The 23,664-nt window shown below is 36.3% G+C and overlaps 1 protein-coding gene across 1 annotated transcript in view; it reads right to left on the bottom strand.

Moving 5' to 3' along the window:
* Window positions 1–9,012: 9,012 nt before the first annotated feature.
* Window positions 9,013–23,664, bottom strand: part of tmem163a (transmembrane protein 163a) — a 42,620-nt gene continuing 27,968 nt past the window's right edge. The window contains exons 3-8 of the mRNA XM_067443761.1: window positions 20,453–20,496; window positions 20,031–20,122; window positions 18,865–18,961; window positions 13,634–13,745; window positions 12,481–12,622; window positions 9,013–12,343 (exon numbers count right to left, since the gene is read on the bottom strand). Of these exons, the coding sequence (XP_067299862.1) occupies window positions 12,283–12,343; window positions 12,481–12,622; window positions 13,634–13,745; window positions 18,865–18,961; window positions 20,031–20,122; window positions 20,453–20,496 (548 nt within the window). The 3' untranslated portion in view covers window positions 9,013–12,282. The remainder of the gene's footprint in view (window positions 12,344–12,480; window positions 12,623–13,633; window positions 13,746–18,864; window positions 18,962–20,030; window positions 20,123–20,452; window positions 20,497–23,664) is intronic.

Genomic DNA, 23,664 nt, shown 5'->3' with positions numbered 1-23,664 from the left:
GACACTGATGCTGCCTCCATCCAAGGTTGGATACGCCATACAAGAAGGTTCTTTCCACGGTGTCTGGCAAGAGAGAATATAGCATGTGACGTGGATGAAGTATTGTGGCCGGACCCAGCCCGGAGGAGAGATGGAGCCTAGATACACCCAACCATCTCCACATGCAAGCACACACATTATGTTTGGTTTTACACTACATGCTACAACACTACATATTTTGAAGGTTTTTTTTTTCTTTTCAAACTGTGTACACTAATACTACATTTACAACCACAAAGAGCAAAACAAATAAAAACATAAATAAAAAGTTTGGTTTCAATTTTGCTTTTGTTTTTACTTCATTCAACAGCTCTCTCCCAATTACATTCATTCATGTACATGTGAGCTTTTAAAAGAAGAGCTTTAGGTTTTGAATAACAGTGTGTATATGACATAATCAAAAATATAACATTATGGTAAAGGTATTTACAACGTAAGACAAATGTTTGCTTTTGAAATATGTTTGTGATATTTTGACTGTGTTGTTTCATTTTGAAAGAGATGTGAGGCATTTTGCATCTTGTGTGTGGAATTCTTGAATTTGTGTGTTAAGTTTTGAAAAAAAGAGGAAACCTTTGGAAAATGTGTGTAAGCAGTTGAAAAAAACTGTAATACTATATTTGGATCATGCAGTATCTTACAAGATATCCTATTTTTTCACAAGATTTTAATTTTATTTGTTCATCCTTCATGCTACAGTGATTAGGTAGGCTTTAACATATTCAGCCTTTCAGTATAGGCCTACAGCAAAGTAGAAATAGTATGGCCTCATAAAATAATCCCCCAAACAGCTGTCAAAATTGACCAAAAACAAAAAAATGTATTCTGTCACTAATTGATATATATATATTCATTACAATCGAAATATTTTTGTTTTTAGAATATTTATTAGTGATGCATGCAATCATTACAGTACATCTATACTTGATACTTGTTATAAATATCCTCAATGCACAGTGTTTGTGTTGTAGGTCTCAGATGAGCGGACTGCTGGAAGAGGATAGGGTGGGGTTTTTCTTTTTTTTTTCTTTTTTTATGTGTGTGTTTTCATTTCAAATAAAAATAAACTTATATTGACCTCACACTGGCTATTCTACTTGTTGCTCTTTACATATAGTTCTACATTGTGATTTCCTATCATGTTTGAGCACTGGTTATCCAGATTTAGTGATCCTGAAAAGTTCCTATCTGGATCAGATTGATCCAATCCGATGTTGCTTTAAAAAACTGGCTCCAAAAGTAACCTGGATTACGTGATCACGGATCACACAAAAAGGATTACTAAATCCGGATATATTTTATCTGGATTAAACCTTTTGAAAAACCGGGCCCAGGTGAGCTCTTCTGTTTTGGAGCAATGGATGCAGAGGATGCAGCATATTTTTATTTATTATTATTATTACTGTAACTGTATACAGTAAATTCTTCTGTTGTTTTCTATGTAGTGTAGGTGCAACTTTGTGTTGGTTGGGAATGGGATGTACACTGTGTACATTGTTTTTGCAGGAAAAATAAAATACAATTTTACAGTGTATTTGTGTGTTCTGAGTATAAAAACAATATTCTCAAATATTTTACAACACACTTATGTTTGTACTGTCTGTAGTAAGTATGACACTGAACCAAAAAAAGGCCTAAGTCATTATGATGAATGGAGACGTGTTTTACATTCATCATAGTGTTTTACATTGAGCACAGTGTTCAGCTGGTTCTTATAAATGTCTATACATATGATGGTTTGTGTGTGTCATTTGAAAACAAAACCCCATTTTGAGAAGAAATAACATTGTTTTGAATGTAAAGTTTCATTTTGCAGGAGAACTGAGGGGTTTTGCCCATTGTGTGCGTTTTTTGGGATTTGTGTGTAGAGTTCTGAGAATATGAGGCATGCTTTCAGAAAATGTGTGTAAACAATTGAGAAAAACTGTAAGGGTTAACAGAAATTTCCGTAAAATTACTTGATAATGTACTGCCAGAAAATTACGGAAGAGGATTAGGGCCAAGCAAAAAAAAATAGCATCTCGAGATTAAAGTCATTATAATGCGAGATTAAACTCGTTACATTTCTAGAAAAAAAGTCGAGATACAATCTCGAGAATAAACTCATTAAATATCGAGAATAAAGTCGTTCTGTTTCGAGAGAAAAAAAAATTATATTTCGAGAAAAAAGTCTAAATAAAATCTTGAAAATAAACTCATTAAATATCAAGAATAAAATCGTTGTGTTTCGAGAAAAATCTCATTATATTTCGAGAAAAAAGTCGAAATAAAATCTTGAGAATAAACTCATTAAATATTGAGAATAAAGTCGTTGTATTTCGAGAAACAAATCGTTATATTTCGAGAAAAAAAGTCAAAATAAAATCTTGAGAATAACGCATTAGATCAGTGTTCATTGCATAGCATACTGATAGAGGACATTAATATAATTTTGTCATAATTAGCTAAAGTTGCTAGTATTTCTTTGTTACTGAAAGAAAGTCTGAAATATAGCTTGACTAAGTGATCCAACTCTGCCATGTCCTCTATCAGTATGCTATGCAATGAACACTGATCGAATGCACCATTCTCAAGATTTTATTTCGACTTTTTTTCACGAAATATAACAAGTTTTTTCTCGAAACACAACGACTTTATTCTCAATATTTAATTAAATTTTTTTTTTTTTTTTGCTTGGCCCTAATCCTTTTCCGTACGTCGCCTAGCTGGATCTGGCCAGAGATTGTCATCAACAGCGCAGTGATGTAATCATTAGCAAGACACCTTGGAAAGAAACGTCTGAATGACGAATCCATCCTTGCATTGCTGCTCCTCAATCTGCTCACAGGCCTCCTCCTTGTCCTCCTCGTTCTCCTCCTCGTCTTACTCTTTCTCTGACTCTTTCCATTGTGCTTGAAGACCGATAAAAAGACCGATTTATAGTGCTTATACACCTGATTAGTGTGTCTACAATTAAGCAGAGAAGTGTTGGCACACCTGATGACTGTATTCAACCAATTGGTTGGACGGTGCGGTAATTTGACAGTCAGTGTTTTGGTATTGCAAGTGATTAAGTGACTTCTTGATAGATTTTTGTGTGTAATGTATGTTAAGTGTGTTTAGTGTTTTGCAAATCACTGTGTGTCGAGTTCTGCAACAGGTGTGAGGTTGACAATGTGCTTATAGTTCTGCAAATATGGGCTGATGTTTTGCTTCTTGAGTGTGAGGTTTTGCTAATAGTGTACTACTTTTAGTTTTAGTGTATTGTGAAGAGATGTGATATGCCAGACCGAACAATGCAGAAAAGCTGAAGGCCACTAGAGCAACCTGGGCTCTCATAACACCTGAGCAGTTCCACAGACTGATCGACTCCATGCCACACCGCATTGCTGCAGTAATTCAGGCAAAAGAAGCATTGAGTGCTGTACGTGCTTATACTTTTCATGTTCACACTTTTCAGTTTCACTTTTCGATCAAAATTAAAATAAAAAAAAACATTTGTAATATATCAGTCTGTGTGTAATGAATGAATATAATATAAAGTATCACTTTTTGAATGGAATTTGTGAAATAAATAAACTTTTCTAATTCTAATTATATGTACAGCACCATTATACTTGTGTGTGTGTGTGTGTGTGTGCGTGCGTGCGTGCGTGCGTGCGTGCGTGCGTGCGTGCGTGTTTATGTGATTACAACATAAACGTGGTTTATGAGGACATTTCAAATGTCCCCGTATTTCAAATAGCTTTAAAATCATACAAAATGATGTTTTTTGTGTGTTTTGAATATAGCGAAAATCAAGCGAAATCCAAGAACGAAGTGGTGTGACGTTGTTTCAAACAAAATCAGGCCAAAACTTGTCAAGGCAAACTTTCCAGAAAAGTTGATCAACACCATCTAACTACTATTGGTCCATGGTGATTATGTAATAGATTAATGTGGATATCTTCTCCAGTTTATGTCTTCTGTTCAGTTCGTCAAGGCTGGACGTCCCCAAGTAAAAACATAAAAACACATGGACTGGAGAGACGCATATTAGAAAATTGTAATTCTAACCGAAGGAGACACTGACATTGTTTTTTCCATGTTTAATATTGTAAAACTGCTTGCTTTTAAAACACCTATTGTATAAAGTGGCACAGTAAGCAATTCCAGTTATAGGGCCCCACCACACAAACTATGCACCCTTTTTGTAATATAAAAGTAATGTAAACATAAATATAAAGCACACATTTGTAACAAATTCAACTAAACGCCGCTATCAGCGTGGCTGGCATTGGACGTTCTCTAACACTGCACAGGTATTTCAAACTTATTTTTACCTAAAAGTGAAGAATGAAAACTTTGCTGTGAGTATATCTGGCCTTAATAATTCATAAAATAACCTGCATTTAGAATTTGACACTCTGTAGCTCACTGGCCATGGAGGCCAAACCAAGGTCAGAGAAGATGAAGGTGTGCAGCTGTGAGCTGTAGCATGATCGTGTGTTGTGGTATGCTCACATCACCTCTGGAATGCTGCTCCATTCAGTGAACAAAGCTTCACCCCTGCTTTCAGGTTCATCCACCTCAGAGGGGAGGAGAGTATCGAACGTTCTGAGTTACTGGAGCAGCTTGACCAGCCTGGGAACATGTTGGAATGAGAAATGTGAACTGCCTTCTCGTTAGTCAGATACTAAGGCATGTACTGTAAAAATGATTTAACGATTTTAACACACCCGCCCCACACTTACGTAGGTCATCTTACATTTTATACAGATGACTGGTGACAAAAATATAATAATATATCTGTGTTGTTAGATCGAATCTGCTAATGCGCCACTATTTAATTGTTTTTCTAACATGCACTAGTCTGACATGCAAAACCGTTCTGCTTGTTACTGCTAACATTAAATCACATTCAATAGTCCATAAATCAAATGATGTCCTCATTAACCACGAGAAAACACAAAAATGTTGTAACACTCACGCATGACAAGCCGCTAAGCGAGTATATACGTTACAGTTACAGAACATACACTGTAAAAAAAGTCACAGCCTGAAATTTTTAAGTACAATTGACTTGTAAAATGAGTTATAGCTTGTATAACTTGTATAACTAACTAAAAAAATGTTTAACAGTTCTTAACTTAATTTGATGAGTTAACATATGTTGTCATAAATTATTGAACAATTTGTATTTAATTAATGCAAAATTAAATTGCATTAATTCACAGAAATTCAATTTGGCCAACTGAAAAATTTAGATGCGATCAGTCACTAGAAAATGTTTAATTGGAGACATGATTTTTTTTTTTTTACAGTGTATGGTTAAATCTGATGGATCTCAATGGTTTATTTAGGATAACCTTTTTTTTTCCACGTTTAAAGTCACAAATTTCAGACACTCAACGCAAGCTCTGCGTTGACTCTGTACAGCCTACCTTTCTTTCTACCTTTCTAATGTTTCACTAGGACCCCCCCCCCCCCCCCCCTTAAGTTTGAAACGCTTAAAATAGTAATTTTATAATTACATCAGTTTGATTAAATCTGTATTTGATCAAACTGAGTTGGACCAACTCAATTAAATTAAGGATGTTCCAAGTTTTTCTACATAACATAAATTAACTATCATATATCTATCTGTCTGTCTGTCTGTCAGTCTATCTATCTATCTATCTATCTATCTATCTATCTATCTATCTATCTATCTATCTATCTATCTATCTATCTATCTATCTATCTATCTATCTATCTCTTTCTAAAGTAAGTCTTAAGTCTTTGACATGTGAGAGTGATGGAATCTGGATAAGTCAGAGTCCATTTTGCATATATAGACCAAAGAGTCCAAAAACAACACTGAACAGCTGTAACTGTCATCTCAAACACGTCAGTCTGGGATTTACACTTGAGGCGGGGTCTTGCGGGGGTGGAATGGATCAGGAGATTCCAACCATTCCCTCTGGCTTTGGGGCAACATTTGAAAGCTTGACTCCCCTCTGAACACCACTTCTAATGCCCAAGAGAATTCGGCTGTTGTGGTCTGTCTGTCACCATGGCTCCAAGCTTGAGTTTGACTCTACGCCTGCATCCAGTGTGAAATCTGTTCATTCAGCACAGTCTGACTTCAGTCTCTCGAGGAAGTGCTCTGAAATCCAAATGCGGTCAGCAGAAAGGGCATGTGGTAGTTTCCACAAGTGCTGATTATTAGATAAAGCTGACATTACACAGATTCTGTATTAAAACTAATTAATAACTGCTTATATATGCCAGCACTTGACTCGCAAGTTTTCTGTAATCCCTGCTTCAGCTGACTATCTTTCACCATCAAAAAGGTACCATGGTATTGCCATTGTTTTCCTGCAGAGGTCACATGTGAGAAACAAATCTGTACTCTTTCTTTTTCTGCCTACTACTGGTTGTTTGAAGTATTACACACATTCACTTCACCAATGAGAAAGCTTAAAAGATGCCTATACTAAACATCAAATCGCCACAAACAAAACCGAGAATGTGTAGGTAGGGTGATTTCCTTGGGATTGGGACACTTTTTGCGAGATGAGATGACTTGGAAAAAGGGTCCCAATCACCTTGAATTCACCCTACTTTTTTAGCCTACTTCACGCAATGAGTAGAGCTGTACAACCACCTAGGCTATTTGTAATTGGTAATAACCTAGTGCCACATGTTTAAGTTTAATCTGTAAGATACGCTTGTCTGTCAAAAAAAGAAAAAGAAAAAATCGGTCAGAAAAAATGACAAATGACAAATGAGTTGTGTGTTGTGTCTTAATGAATTGGCATATGGCTATGTATGGTAACTACATGTTAACATCTCCCCATCTAGCGGTCATAAATAAAAAGTGCAGAACACCTAGTACAAGGCTGTAAAACAAGGCTGCATTTATAGAAACAGGGAAATAACAATTTTAGCGTTTACAATATTTTAGCCTTGTAATATATGGGATAGTGGAGAAACGGGCTAGTTATGGCTGACGCTTTTTTTGTTTCTTAGGGTAGATTTGTAATTATAGCCTAATTATAATTTAAATCAATTTCTTTACTCTAACGGTCAATAGTTTAAAACTATATTTTATTTATTTTCTCTTATAAGCTACATTTTATTTGATCAAATATACATTAAAATGGTAACATTGTGAAATAGTATTACAACTTAAAAATAACTGTTTTCTGTTTTAATATATTTTTAAATGAAATGTAATTTATTCCTGTGATGTAAAAGCTGAATTTTCAGCATCATTACTCCAGTGTCACATGATCCTTCAGAAATCATTCTAACATGATGATTTCAAATGTTTTGGGCTAAGAATACTTTAAAGCTGTCACATACAGTTGGCCTATTAAATATTTCACAATAATAGGCCGAATGATTTTAACAAATGCAGCTTGGCGACATGGCAAGCATCACTGAAAAAAAAAGGAAAACACACATTGTCCAATTTACGTAATCTTATTATTTGCAATCTACGCAACAAAATTGTGTTTCTCTTCTAAACATGATTTCTTTGCTTTCAATTAATGTAATTCTCTTAAATGTGCAATCTACTAGATTACATTATTTGGGGTTAATGTGAACCAATCAAGTACTCGAACATGATTTTTTTTGCTGAAACTGTAGTTCCCAGCATGCTTTGCGTGGGACTTGACGAAAAGAGTCAAAATTTGGAACTTAAGTGTTATTTTAGGTGTTTTTTGGGCAAAACTAGATAAGGGGGAGACTTTATATTGTTTAATAGTGTTTAATGTTTAATTATGTTGGAATAATTAAAATCATTCAAATTATACTGGGTTACCATAGTGGAGAAGAGCAGAGCGATTGCTTATACTGTGGACTTAGACAGACAGCACCTGTTATCAAACAAAATTTCAAACAGCACTTAAACTGTTCAATATGTGTTGTTGCTGGCTAACAGGATGAAAGTTAGCAGTCATATAAAACAGATAAGTGACAACTATAAATTACTAAAAACAAAATAAGCATGTGATTTTATTTAAGAGTCAGAGTCTCAACAAGCTCCCCTGTGCACACCATGTTGTTAGTAAGCCATATTAAAATCATTTTGAGACTATTCAATTGGGTTACTTAAAAATTACTTCATTCCATGATGTTGAAGTTATGTGAACGAATTATGTTTTTGTTTAACTTAAAGCTACACTGTGTGATATTTTGCCCCATCTAGCGGTGTAAAGGTATATGACCATCCAGTGAATATTAGTTTCTGTTCCTCTCAATTCCGATTTCGTTTTAACTCCTACGGTGGCCGATTTAGTCCAAGATTAACATGGCTTCCAGTTCGACCTTGTTCATGACTGCCATCGAGTGTTAAAACGCAAAAAGCGAAGCTTGAATTTACGGGTATGTCCCTCTTTTGCTAAAGTACTTTCAAGATGGAGGAGCAACATGGTGACCAGCATTCGAACCCCTCACCCGTATGTATTTTCAATGGCATATTATAAACTTATACTTTAATACTTTATTACTTGAAAATTGGGACATTTTTATAAACAAAGTTATTTTGAAAAACTATCTGTATAAACTTATACTTTAATACTTTATTACTTGAAAGAAGTAAATATACATTACTGAGCACATATATTTTTGAAAGAACTAAGTGTTTTTAGCTAAGAATAAACTAAAAAAGTTACACAGTGTAGCTTTAATTGAATCATGTGGAACCGATGTACATGATTAAATCATGTAAATCCAACACACCTTTTTTTCAGTGCAGGAGACTTTTTAAAAACCTTAAAAAATCTTAAATATTCAAAACATTTGACTGGTGGGCCTAGTTTTTATGCACATATAAGCATGTCTTTGCGTTTTCATGCATGTCTAACAGATGGAGTTTATGAGGGTTTCCCAGACATTCATTAACATTTATACTGAAAGCGAACAGATACCTTTGGTCTTCTGTGTTTGAGTTCATTTGTCATAATTATAAGTGTAACTGTGACATTCATCAGTACACAATCCAAAAACGTACACAAAATCAGGTAGGTTTTCTTAAGAGGTTTTATTTTTGTACAACCTTTAGGTCAAGCTATTTCACATCTTCTACATAAATATAGATCAATATTACTATTGAAATAAATGTACATTCAGAACCTCTCATCTATGTGCCAGATATTATAAATGTTTTGTGTGTGCATTTGCATGTGCATGCGTGTGCTTGTGTGTCAGTGTGAGTTTGTGCAGCATTTTGTGGGTATGTGGTGTTTTTTCATGCAAAGCGGAGCAGTATTAACTGAGCAGTGAGTATTGCTTAAGACTAAACTACAGCATTAGTACAAACAAGGCCTGAGCCAACTAAAACAGGGTCTAGCTGTCAATTTGTCTTTGGAATATAGACTGAGCTATGATTTGTACAGCCATCACGACCTATACTAAGCAAATGTAATCATTTATCCCAATGTGTGACCCTGATGATCTTTATAGTAATGCACAAGCGACTACAGCCACTGAAGTCTATGAACAGACAGCACTTTTCTCTTATACCTACGTGTCAGCTGATGGTATGTTACAGCCTAACACATGCTTAGATTTACAAACTAGCACAATATGCCTGATGATAATGCAAATGACTCGTAATAAACGACCTGCCTGTCCTGGCAGTTGTGAACTGACATCTGAATATTATAAGTACTCAATACCAAATGTTGTAAACATAATACAGCATTAATTCGGCACATTGAAATATCAGTTACCATGGGCAGTCTATACACATATACAGTCTACTCAGTACAGTTTATATAGGATTATGTGGAAAAAATTCAAGTTATAACACAAGGACGTCCATCGATACGTACTTAGGCCTATATGGAATGAGCATGACGCTATTGCATTACGGCACAAACACGCCACTTGATTAAAAATCAGTAATAAATAAAAACAATAACGTTGCAGTAATTATAAAAAGAACACAATTATGAAACGTTCTGCTTTAAAGTTTCCCTCTTCAGATGAGATCACATTGAGCAGTACACAAAAGGCTTTGGGAGTCTGTGCTGCAGTTATTGTTCGACTCGTGATTGTCTGGTAATATCAGTAAGATAAGATAAGGTAAGATACATCAGTAGGTGAGCTGTGAACCGAACCAACCGCTCACAGTCATTTACATTCATTTAAATTTACGTCTCAATCATATGAGACAAAAAAACACAAAAGCAAAAAAAGTTATGTGTAAAATGTTAGAAAATATGACTGTTGATGCTCAATGTTAATTATGTAAAAGATGGAACCCTGTGTGTGAAGAACAAGGGGGAAAAACGGTATAATCTCCCACAGAAGCTCATAACTTATTTTCTGTGTATGTAACAGGAATTTGAGTTAATGTACTTGGGATGGTCAGTGACAGACTGCATTTTGTAAAAAAGTATTACATTTGATTTTAAAAAGATAATAAAAAAGCATGTCTGTGCTTAGAAAGCAAGTTATGTCAAATGTTTAAATCAAAAATTGATGTTAATTAAATTTAGTGGGCATTTTCATATTTGCTTTTGTGCTTTTTTATATGAATAAAATAGAAATATTTAAAAACAGGTTTGGTAAAAAAAAAAAAAAAAGAAAGAAAGAGAGAAAATTCACCAAGGCTGCATTTGTTTGATCAAAAATACAGTGAAAACAAAAAGCAGTAATGCCGGGAACTGTTATTGCGATTTAAAACCACTTTATTTGAATACATTTAAAAATGTATTTTTTTTTTGTGATTTTAAAGCTGAATTTTCAGCATTATTACTCTATTATTCAATTAACATTTCTTATCAACGTTGTAAACAGATGTGTAGTTTTTTTCAGAATGAGTAAAGTTCACGATTCAGCATTTATTTGAAAATCTTTTGTAACATTACAAAAGTCTTTACTGTCACTTTTGACCAATCAAATGCATCCTTGCTGAATAAAAAGTTACTAATCTTACTGAGCCCAAACTTTTGAAAAGTAGAGTAGATTTGTAGGTCACAAATGTGAAAACCCATTATATTATACATTAGTATTGTCAAAGAGTGCAGTAAGAAACTAAAATGTGCTTTGTTTTTTTAATGATTTGCTCTCCATTGTGGAAAGAGCTGCCCTCCCTCACAAACCCTCCATAATACAACAATCATTCATTCTGTCTGCCGGAGTCCAGATCAATCATTTCTACATCAGATGATACTTCGGGCCATTCTAATCTTATTCTGTCTTGGCACGAAAAGGAATATCTGATGAATTCAATTGCAAGTGGCAAACAGAGACAGCATTGCAGCCAAGAAAAGCTCTGGTTAAAGTTAGCGGATCGTCACAGCAAATGTCTGATTCATTGATTGATTTAAAATAAGACAAATAGTGCTGCTAAATACATGGCCAAAGATATTTTGCATTGAACTGCACGGCACACAATACAAGCGAAGAAGTTACAGTAAATAGTACGGAATATTTCGATACTTTAGTTGTGTTTGGAGTCCTATAACTGGTTCAACAAACAGTCAGGATGTTCAAGCTGCTGCAACTTTTACAGGTCTCATTTCGAGAGGGTTTGTGCTGGTTAGTCATTTAGTGACTGTGACAGATCACTAATGCATTGTGGACTTTTCCTGTTAACACTGAAGCTATTTTCCCATATGGATATTTCATGTAGTTATCTTGCCGACCCGGAACTGTGGTTCTGAGTGGTCTTTAGCCTACAATTTGTGCCTAAACTTCTGGAAATTCCTGTGTGCTTTCTTCACTGAAATGTGTTCTACCTCTGCACCGGAAATATGGCTGATCTCAAGCCTGAGAGGTTATTTACAATATTGTACAGTAAAAACGGATTGTAACGTCAAGATTGACAGCTGTGCTTGGGATTGAATCTGTGTCGGTGGGACCTTGACGCCATGGCTCGACTTTCACCTCACTACTGGCCAGACTCGGACACCGAACGACATAATTGGCAACGACCGTTACTAAGATATTTTGGCTTCAGTGGAAGGAAGCAGAGACACAATGTCCAATTTTTTTTTTTTTACTGTCGATGTCTAAAATCAATGACCATCCAGGATGTCTTGGAATGCCTGGAGTGACACTGATCCATTGACCAACTCATTTTCCTTGCTCCTTCATTGTTAAATGTTGTGCTGTGTGAAAGAGGACATCAAGAGCTGATCGGAGTGATGGTTCTACGTGATGCTGAAATGGCTGCCAGCTGACTTTATTCCTGGGTGTATTTGGGTATTGTGTGTGTTGAGAGAGCAGCAGGAGCGCAGAGGAATGGATAGATCCATACAATGCTCTTTTCTTTCTGAACCATTACTCAAAGCGCTCATAGTTTCGAGTTTGTCTTACTCGTGGCACCATGTCGATCAGCAGCCTAAAGGAGAAAGGAACAATGAAATATCCACATTAGAGACATTATAGTGCAGATGACTAATGTCTTGATGTTATGGAGAAAATAGAAACTATCGGTATGTTCTCTATATAAATAGATGATCTCCATAATACACTTACTTGACTCCATAAGCTAGAATAATGAGTCCGATCAGGACCCCAATAGTTGCATCGAGGTACCAAATGGTGGGATAATGTCTAAACACCTCAGCACTAATGAGGATGGAAAAGCCCATGACACCTCCAACCATAGAATTAAAGCCTTCAGGAAAAAGAATAGATATAAGAAACAATTACATTTTATGTTATTAGAAATGTACAAACACATTTTCTTTTTCTTTTCTTTTTAATATTTTTAATAATAAATATTAGATGAAAAACATCAACTTAAAAGCTTGCAAATGCGAATTGGAAATGTTACCTAGTTAACCTAAATAAATAAAAGCACTAAAATTACTAATACTAAAACTGAAATAAAAAATAAATTAAAGTTATATAGACATAAAAAATGACTAAAACTGAAAATATAAAAACAAAAGCCAATCAATTAAGAATAGTATATTTGTATATAAATAACATTGATAAAGAGTGACCGGAACTGAACGACAAACATTCATGTGCATGAAGTGTGTGTGTGTGAGTGTGTGTGTGTGTGTGTGTGTGTGTGTGTGTGTGTGTGTGTGTGTGTGTGTGTGTGTGTGTGTGTGTGTGTGTGTGTGTGTGTGTGTGTGTGTGTGTGTGTGTGTGTGTGTGTGTGTGTGTGTGTGTGTGTGTGTGTGTGTGTGTGTGTGTGTGTGTGTGTGTGTGTGTGTGTGTGTGTGTGTGTGTGTGTGTGTGTGAGAGAGAGTTTTGTGTGATGGTAGGTTTAGAGGTAGGGGGTACAAAATCAGTGGGATGTCAAAACTGGTGGGGGGAAAAATGCAGATAGTTTATCAAAATAACTTTGTTTATAAAATGTCCCCATTTAGATAGCTAAGTAAATGTGTGTGTGTGGGGGGGCATGGGTATGACAGGTATTACATGGACACTTTTCAAAATGCTTATAATCATACAGGATGAGTTGTTTTTTTAGAAAGTAAAAATGCAGAATGTTTCATGTGATGGGTAGGTTTAGGGGCAGGGGCAGTGTAAGGGGATTGAAAATACAGTTTGTACGGTATAAAAACCATTACGCCTATGGAATGTCCCCATATGTCACAAAAACAAACCTGTGTGCCTGTGCGTGTGTGCGTGTGCATGTGCGCGCGCGTGTGTGGGTGTGTGTGTATCGTACCATCAGTGATTAGGGCTCTGCTGGTCAAAACCCTTCCCAGCATGAACTTGGCAACAGCAAGAATGACACACATGAAGCCACTGACGATGGAGACGCTGAACAGGAAGTCATCCTGGCAGAGAGACAGACAGTAACAGAGACAGAAAGAAGAAGTGTTCACAGTAGAAATGATGCAGGGTCCATACGGCTGAATCATAAGCTGGGAGTGATGGCACAGGCGATACCAATATGGAGATGTTAAAACCAGAACTCCTGAAGGCAAGTGGAAGTACAAGAGGGTGAAAGTACAACAATATAAATAGGTCTTTCAGTTGTGCATCTGTAACATAGGGACTTGAGGCAACATAGAGATGAAATGCAGTTCATTTTAAGCTACTGAAAGTAGCTAGCTTAATATTTAATAAGGAATTGAAAAAGCATGGCATGGCTAGGATAAGACTGGACTACATACCATAAAGACTCACAAAAACTGATTTAAACATGAAGGCTAGAAATACACAAAGTTAAGAGAACTATTCCAATGGCTGTGGAAAATGAAAACATAGAGTGAATATCTCCAAACCCACTGAAGTCTCAAGAAAAAGGAAAACAACATGTAAAAATAGATATTATAAATAAACAAAAATGTCTCGTATCAGACGTTTGCAGGTGCATCATAGATGAACTACAGCTGTTTTTGTCACTCATGTTTTCTCTTTTCCCTCCAAACTAGCTTTCCACCCACACAACATCCAGACATCTTTCTACAATTCTAATAAGACAGTTTGTTCAGAGACCTTCATCTCTGAGTAACAGCTGAGAGACATTGAATGTGGTTAAATTCAGACTTTCGTCTTTTAAGCTGTAGACCGGCTAGTTAAGACTGACAATTTGGATGAACTGCACCACACAGATTTCCAAAAGGCCACCTTAGAGATTCAGTGTGATGGCTATTTGCCAGTGAAGGGTACTGACATGGACAGGCCAGGTCTAATAAATGTGAGAAAGGAGTTGCAGGCTGAAAGAATGAAAAAAAGGACAGCACATTAAAGAAGCCCATTTCCGAATCATCAATCCAAATGCAAAAAGAGAGGACCAAAAGAATAAATGGCTTACAGCTATAGCACAAATCCATCATTAAAGCTGCAGCGGTGATGTTTCATTAGCATTTATGGGGCAAAACGAGGCTTGAATGAAAATACGAGGTATTCAAACGGCATCAGCGATGACAGTTAATGTTTACATCAGCTCAGCTTTTCAGGGAAGAGGTGACATTCACACATTCAGTAGTCTGGTTTACTATTCTTGTGGGGACTCTCCATAGACGTAATGTTTTTTAGACTGTACAAACTGTATGTTTACTCTCTAATAAAGGCAGGAATCTAGAGATTCTTGCCATCCAGAGCCTGTCTTTTACGTCCCAGTAATATCTCAAAGTTTGACTTTTAACAAGCTCCTATTTAGCAGTAGATTCATTTCGATTTAGACAGCACCATCATTTAGAATATTTTTTTTTGTTATAGTAATAAAATAATTTAGTTCAGTTAGAGAACTAAAAACTGAGCGTGTCTGTTTAATGCAGCATGAGCCGAACGAGAGTCGCAGCACAAACACAGCAGGAGTCAGATTTCATTCATCACGAGAGCGAGTAGCTAAGTGACAAGATGATTGCGGAAGATTTGGTTTCAAACCGAAAGAGCGCCTATTTAAGTGAATTTGTCATTGAACTGTTTTCTTGTGTTTTTCATTAAAGGCCCACTGAAGTGCCTTGAAACGCGCCGCATTATTCAATGTGTTGACGTTATTTCCCCTGAAGCGGCTTCAGCTGTTAGCAGCTCCTCCCCTTTTTTGAAACAGCCAATAGCGTTTCGTTAATATACAGTTTGACTAGAGCGCAAGAGCGGACCTTTCTCTGTTTGGTAAAGCCAGTCTAACACTGTTTACCATCATAATCTCCTCCATATTTCTTTGAAATGCAGCATTCTGTGCAGAATTCAAATGGGTCGATATGTTTGTTGTCTGCATGGACTCGCGCATATGATCCGCGCTGCGCTCTTGTGTCTGTAGTCTAAATTTAGACCAGAACCGTTGGTGTGTGCGCTGCTTCGGTGTGTGAAACTAACGTGAAAACAGACTTCATTCGCCTCAAATAAAAGCATATTTACACTGAATCGTTTCCTATCACATATATAGTGTGCTATGTGCCTTTCACCATGTAGTAAATGTGTGTTAACAACTGACCGATTTCAGCAGCAGCTTCAGCAGTGCAGGGGGCGGGCTTTAGATTCTAGAGAGCATTTTGATTGGACAGAAGATTTGAGGAGAAAGTGAAGTCTGCGATGATGTCACCAAAATCTGAGATTCGTTTTAACGGAAGTGGGAGACTGTAAATTTTGAATGCTTATATCTCCTAAATGCAAATTTTGTCATAGTTTTGGAACATACCAGCTTATTCATAACTTTAAGGCTAACACAGTCATACTAAAAGCTAAAAAACTTAAATTTTGGTTTCAGTGGACCTTTAAGAATAATAGACTAAAGAACCCGCAATTCAGGCAACCCGGCCCCCAAATTGATGCTAATTCTAAACTAAAAACTAACATTTGTTCATGGCAGCACAGAGTGCGCATTTATAGCTGCAGTCATCACGGTCTCACAGAGCTTGGATTTATGGCTGCAGTCATCCATTTAAGTAACCTCTCGCTTTGCTCCGCTGTGTTATGAATGCCTAAGCGGCCATGTGCATTTAACTTTCGGTATATATAGAACTGGTGATTTAAAAGCCCCTGTTGGTGATACCGGTATTACCGTTGTTGTCACATATAGATTAACCGGTGGGAAAATGTCCTCACGTCACATCTCTAGTGTCCACTGGGACACTTTCAGTTCACTACTCAAATCATCTTCCATAGAAATTCATTGAAAACACTTGCTTTGCTCCGTTCCGCTATGAATGCCCGAGCGGCCGTGCATTCCGTAGATATTACTTTTGGTATAGAATTAGCGATTTAAAAGCCCCGGTTGGTGAAACCGGTATTACCGGTGTTGTCACACGTCGATTATCCAGTGGAAAAATATCCTCACCGTTACATCCCTAACGGGTAAAAAGCTAATACTTTTTGTTTCTATTATTCTATTTTCCACAATGTCAAACCAACGCAGCTAAACCCAAAATACAAGCTTAGGCATATCAGCTCATGCAGTTGTGCACTCTATACAGAGAATACTCCAGTTGCAGGGAACACTTTAGTAGGCTAAAAAGCAGCAAATATATTTATTAAGTATAACAAGGTTGGGTTAAAAAAAAAAAAAGATTGTTGTATTTTGCCAGATTCTAGAGTGTAAACATTTTAAAGCGACAATGAGAACCATTTCTAAGGGGATCCCAGGTGTGCGGGGAAAAAAAGAATATTCGTACCCCAAAATTTAAAATCAAATACCAACCATCAGAACGAATATTCGAAAATTCAGGTCCAGTCCTATTTCATTTATTTAATGAATTTAATTATTTTATTTTGTGTATTTATTTTTTTGTAATTTTTAAACTTAAACTTATTTTATTTCATTTAGTTTCTATGGCAGCATTTCTAATTTTTCTTTTCATTTTTAAAGTTAATTTATTTTCATAAAATATTTTAATTTATTTCAGATTTATTACAATTAGCAAAAAGGATTCCGTTAACAATTGCCCCCATGGGTGTGCTAATCAGTCATTCCACTTCGGATTTTATTTACTACCAGTCAGGATCTTGGCAAAAAAATTTCCACTATAAACAGAAGGATTTAAGATGATTTTTTGCACATTACAAATTCATCAAGTAAATTGCCAGTGACAGTGATATAAACGTAATCCTGACCCTCATGCCGTGCTGCTAGAGTGAACAATAACAGATCCCTGACACCTATTATTCCTGTCGTCTGCGTCTATGCCTGACTCCAGATTACTGCCATCTCCTCACGCTCATTAGCATTTCATAGCTGGGAAGATGAAAAGAGTGGGAACTGCTATTTCCCAACCAGAGAAATAAACACTGAGTGAAAACATTCATTTGCATTTAGATTTTCTTTGATAAGAGAGGTAATACCTTTAAGCCATCAATAGACAAAAATGGAAAAATATATAGTGTTTTGACTGTCATTTAAATGTATAGTTTTTAGCTTCAAGCAGTATAGCCATTTTTTTCATTCTCTTCATCTTTTTATCATTTTTCTCCATCCGTTATATGCTTCCTCATTCAATATAAACAGAGATTGTGTTTTTTTGGTGCAGAGATAAGTGGAAGTCTCTAGACCTGGACATTAATTAAAATATTGTTGGTATATGAAGAAAATATTGTTCAGTAATGTCAAAATAATGTCACATTAGGGTTTTTATCAGTGCTCAGAGATTTATCAGTGGTGTAGAAGAGATGGAAATAGAGAGAGAGATTAGCTCACAATACCATTAATCACCCCCTCTGAAATTATTATCCTGCAGCTCTTTGGAGTGGTGCCAGTCTTTGATTAATTTATGGATAAAGATTGAACACATTGCTGTTAGCTGTGACTGCCGGGAAAAACTACATGTGACCTTTGAGATGAAATACTGCCGTGTAGACATAAGTCAAGGGTCAGAAAAGTTAAAAACTAGCCTTAAAGTAGTTCATCCAAAAATGAAAATTCTGTCATCATTTACTCACCCTCAAGTTGTTCCAAACCAGTATGAATTTATTTCCTCTGCCCCTCTGAGGAGGATCTCTCAAGGTTTGGAACAACTTGAAGGTGAGAAAATGACAGAATTATCATTTTTCGGTGAACTACATTTAAAGGTGCAGTGTGTAGTATTTTATGTTTTTAATGTATAAAGACCTTACATAATGTACCCTTATGTTTTTATAACCTTAGAATGAGCCTACATACACCACCGGTCTCCAGTAAAGTCACAATTTTGCACCAGCAAGTTTCTACAGTAGCCCTAAACGGACAAACTGCTCAACAGAGCACTGTCACTCTCTGCTCTCTCCGACGATGACATCTTTGTCCCGTGTCGGCCACCGTAGCTTTTCTATGTGCTTCGAAAGAGCACATAGAAAGAGCAATTTGCAACCTCCTCACTAGATGTCGCTAAACTTTAAACACTGCACCTTTAAGTTAATGATTTTATATTTGTTTTAGTTTTTTACTGTATTCAATCTATTTGTCTTGGCTATTATATTCACTGCAGGAAAACTAACCATAAAATTATGAATATGACACGCTGGCACTGAACTCACCACTTCAGGAAGAAGTTTGGTCGCCAGATCATGGATGGCCTTTCCCAAAATACACATAGACGACAAGATGAAAATCACTCCCAGGATCACACATGCTCTGTGGATGGAGAAAAGCAGACGAGTTGATTAGTCAAATCTCAGACAGTTTTATTTTATTTGTTTTGAGTATATCTGATATGATGCATAAAATGTCTATATTTAGATATAATAATAATAATGGTTAGAACCTCACCGTTCACTGGTCAGTACGATTTTTTTTTTTTAAGAAACAATTCAGCAAAGATAAATGTAATTGATTTTTCAACATTGATGATAAGACATTTTAGGTGAGCACCAAATCAGCATATTAGAATGATTTCTGAAGGATCTTATGTGACACTGAAGACTGGAGTAATTCAGCTTTGCCATTATAGACAACAATTAGATATTACTGTATATAACAGTTCTTTTAAATTGTAATAACATTGCAGAATGCATTATAAAATCGCAATGACCCCGAATGTTTGAATGGTAGTACACTATATTAAACCTATTATTTGTATATATGATGGTGGTTCAAAGTTGACAATGCTTTGATTTTTTTTTTAAATAGTAAACCCAGAGAGACCTGATCCTTTCTGAAAAATATTAAAACTGCCCACAATACAGGTTTATATCCCCTATATGACAAGCAGCCACAATCTGTTACACCTACAGAGACCTCTTCTCTAGTATTGCGATATATATCTCTCACTCTGACACGTCGACCAGAAAAATGACATTCACAAGCTTCCACAGACATAGAATGAAACCAGCAGCACAGACCTTTATCAACATAATACGTCTCGAATTGAGACACTCAATGAGAAAGCTAGAAACAAGGCAGATCATATAAAGCAACCATGTTCAGACTTTAAAAAATGTTGCACTGAGTGTTGGTAGAATTTAGTCAAAAGAGACAGGACTTTGTGTTCTACGATGTTCCACCACGATCCCTAATGTATTAGCTTTACAAAGAACACCTCCGCCAGTGAATTGTTGACTTGTATTGTAATATGTTTGGAATTTATTTTATTAATGTTGGTCACAAAGGAAGCATTATTCAGTCTTTTTAGTGATTTTCTGCAGGTTTTCTGTACCATGCAGTGCCCTACATACCACAGACAGCTCATCTTTTGTTTACTTACATGTATTCTCTATGGGCAGAGTGCACTGCTGCAGCGTTGCTATAGCGCCACAGCACTATAATGGAGGAAAGAACATCTAACGTCGCATCAAACTGAAAAACAACAGTGATTCTTCAGTGCTACAGAAATGATGCTCAAGGCATATCACTATGTCGCAAACTGATATCCAGCGATAGCCTGTTCTAATAAAACATTCCCAGAGCTGCATTAAGCACATGTTAACACTGTTTAATAATATTTACGCATAGAATGGTAACTGAGCATTATATACAGCAGCACAATAACATACAGTTCCAGACATCTTTGCCTAAAGAATCAAATGTAATTCATTCCTGCATTGACACTGGTGTAACTATTATATGATCCCTCAGATAATTATTTTTCATGACAAAATATACAGTACCGCTGAAAATTATACTTACAGCAAATCCAAAAGCTGATGCACTGTGTCTCATGAAGGATACAGCTATGGGAAGAGCAAAAGAACAGAGAAGAAGAGAGAAAGATATATCTGTAAGTCAAAGCATAAAGAAAACACAGTACATTTGTAAATGAGCTGATGGATGTTGTTTCTGAACTTTAGCTGATATATATTTATTAATCTGAACTCATTTTTAGTAACACCACATTAAAATTTAAAAAGTAGCATAGTACTATTACCATATAATCCATTCTATTCAATGCAGTTCCATTCTTTACCATGGTACCACCACAGTACTTTTTTTTGTATATATATGTATATATATATTACAGTGTCCTTGTTACACATGTAGTTACCATAGTAACAACTATAAATCATTCATAATTACATGCACATAATACAAGTAGTTTTTTCATATTACTTCAGTTTATAAATACACTGTACAAAGGTATATAATATCAAATAAAGTGTATAATATATCAGTATATCAAATAAATAATAATACAATAGTAATTGACATAACATAACATAATACTGGAAAGCTATAAAAACAAGACAATTAGCTTTTGCAAAGGCTGGTGAGGGGATTGTCCTTCTATATAACATCAGTGAGTTTCACAAAGAGAGAAAATGCCTTCTGTACATTTTCAGCTTTGAGCCCAAACTCACGGGTCATTCACAGCACAGATCTGTTGTACAGTGTCTGCTGATGCTATCACTTGACAGAGTACTTGTCAAATCCCCTGTTACATTTATCGGTATCATAATGCAGAGCCAGCTCTCTATTTGCATCTATTAAAATGTGAATTGAAAAGGGCTGCCCACTGTGTTTTTGACAAAGCTCTCTGACTGCAGAGATGTGAGGGTCTCCATTTTACCGACCGTGAGCTTGCATTTAAGAGGCTCTATTTGCTGCCCCCTCTTGATTGGAGAACTCTCACTGTTCTATTGATCTCTAACTTTAAAGACAGACTCCACCACCACGTGTCATGGCAACAGAGGGGCTGCTCGCCGCCTGATATCATACACTGCCCTTGAAACAAAACATCAATTCTGCTCCCTGATCTCTTGTTATATATGGAAAACATATAAAGATTTTTAGTTTATTTAAACAACTGATAGAAAAAACAAGACTTTCTTAGAGCCTATGTTAATGTAGTCAATTTATTATGATATATAATATCCAAACTAAGTGGTGGCATTGTGTTGAGTAAAGGAGCTATACCCAGGAGGGGTATTAGCACTCAATATATAGTTTGGCCTAGCCTGACAAGCCAGACCCACATCAAGATGTTTGGTCTGGAAACTCACCATTGACAGGACTCAATCCAAGGAGCGAGATAAACGGTTGTCTTTCAAACTCCCTCTGCACGTGATAGGATAACGCTACAACCAACCAGAGCAAAGAAGGTGAAGCGGAGCTAGTTGAAGCTAGTAAACATGTGAAGATTAAACTTTCACCGTATCCGGTCGGCAAAACTCAGAACACATCTCCCCTTTTTAAGAATGACTTCAGTGCCGTTCTTTGTTCTTTTCTCAGAGAAAAGCTTAACTCCAAGTCTTCCAGAGTCGCAGTCAAAGCTGATTCGAAAGACCGTCGTTCACCAGCCTCTGTTTACTAGTAGCGCACAACTCGGCTGTCATTATGTTAAGCCCCGCCCACTGACTCTATACACGATGTGATTGGCCCGACCAGAGTTTGGTTTTTACAGCTCAGAAGTGAATTGAGAGTTGCTAGACGACACTCGCAGTAGATTCGATTTGGGAGCGTCTAGATATCTAGGCTAAGTTTGGCCCAGATATATGCTCCAATCCAATTCTTTCCCTTTCCCATAGTGTTTCCACAGACTTGAGGAAAAAGCAGTGATGTAACACTGCTGTGTGTTGTATGTAACCAGTCTGAAAACACACAGTGTATCCTGGTGTGTGCATGCAATGCTCGCATTAAGTTCTGGTACTCTCACCTGTACTTTTCTTAGGTAAACCAAAACTGTTGATTTGATTACTCTGTTGAATGCTGGGTCTCTCTCAAGTGGACAGTTTTATATTTTTAGATATAAAGAGCAATATAGTGGAAAGTTATTATATTGCTCAACGAAACTGAAATGAAGCATTTCTTCACCCCCTGGGCAGGGTTTCCCAAGCTATAAAGAGCATGTTCTACGAGCGAGGTTACGATCAATCGCAGCAATTTCAGGTGCGTTTCCGGAAAATGTACTTAACATGAACGCGCGAGAACGCACTGTAGAGTCGCTGTCCGTTTGCGAAGTGCTGAAATATAACCTTATATGGAATTGTTTCCTCTGAACGGTTCACCTAATAATTGTCATTTGATGTGGATTAGCAATCAAAACACGTCTATATAAAGCCACTACCTACAGGCTGAGGCACTGACAAAATGGCTGAAGAACAAAACAAAAAAAACAAAGATACCTTTCAAAAAGACAAAATCAATATCCTTCAAGAGGAGGTGGAGCGGGAAAATATATTATTATCAACAGGTTTAAAAGGCATCATACAAACAAAGAGAAACAAAACATCTGGGAGGACATTGCTCCCAAATTAAAAGTTAAATTATAAGTTAAAAGATCGGGTAAAGAGGTCTGCAAGAAATGGCAGGATTTTGCAAGCCTGACAAAAAGGAAGAGGACACCGTAGAGTGTCCAATACATGGCTGGTTTTCGTTCATGTCAGCAAGTCGTTGACGTATTTTTTTGAGTTTATTTCTATTTCTATTAAAATATTTAAGTATGTTTTATACATTGCTTATTTTATTCTTTTTTTTCTTTTTTTTTTGCTGTCATTTAATTCAGATGTGTATGTGTAATTGTTTTGTTTTTTACCTGCCCTCATAAAAATAAATAAATAAATTTATAGTATTATCACAATGCACTTGAATATGTTAAAGGTGTAATCTGCTGGTTGTCCTGTAGGTGACCTCACCTCTTCTTACGATACACTTAGAGCTTTACGATTACTCCAGAGCACTCGTAGATCTACGATCATTTTCAAGTGTTACTTAAGTTACGATGCTTTTGGGAAACAGACCTTAATATTAAGATCACTCGAACGATTGTTTTTACGATCAACTTAGGCTTACGATGCTTTGGGAAACGCAGCCCTGCTCTGTTTTAGGACTGGAGTTGAACTGATCTTTCCAGCCTGTTACTAACTTTTCTGCAGTGGAAATGCGTGGAATGGTGCGAGAACGGA

This window comes from Pseudorasbora parva, chromosome 5 (assembly GCF_024679245.1).
Source record: "Pseudorasbora parva isolate DD20220531a chromosome 5, ASM2467924v1, whole genome shotgun sequence".
Lineage (NCBI taxonomy): Eukaryota > Metazoa > Chordata > Actinopteri > Cypriniformes > Gobionidae > Pseudorasbora > Pseudorasbora parva.
Note: the sequence above shows the minus strand (reverse complement) of the source record. Positions and strands in the feature narration are given on the sequence as shown.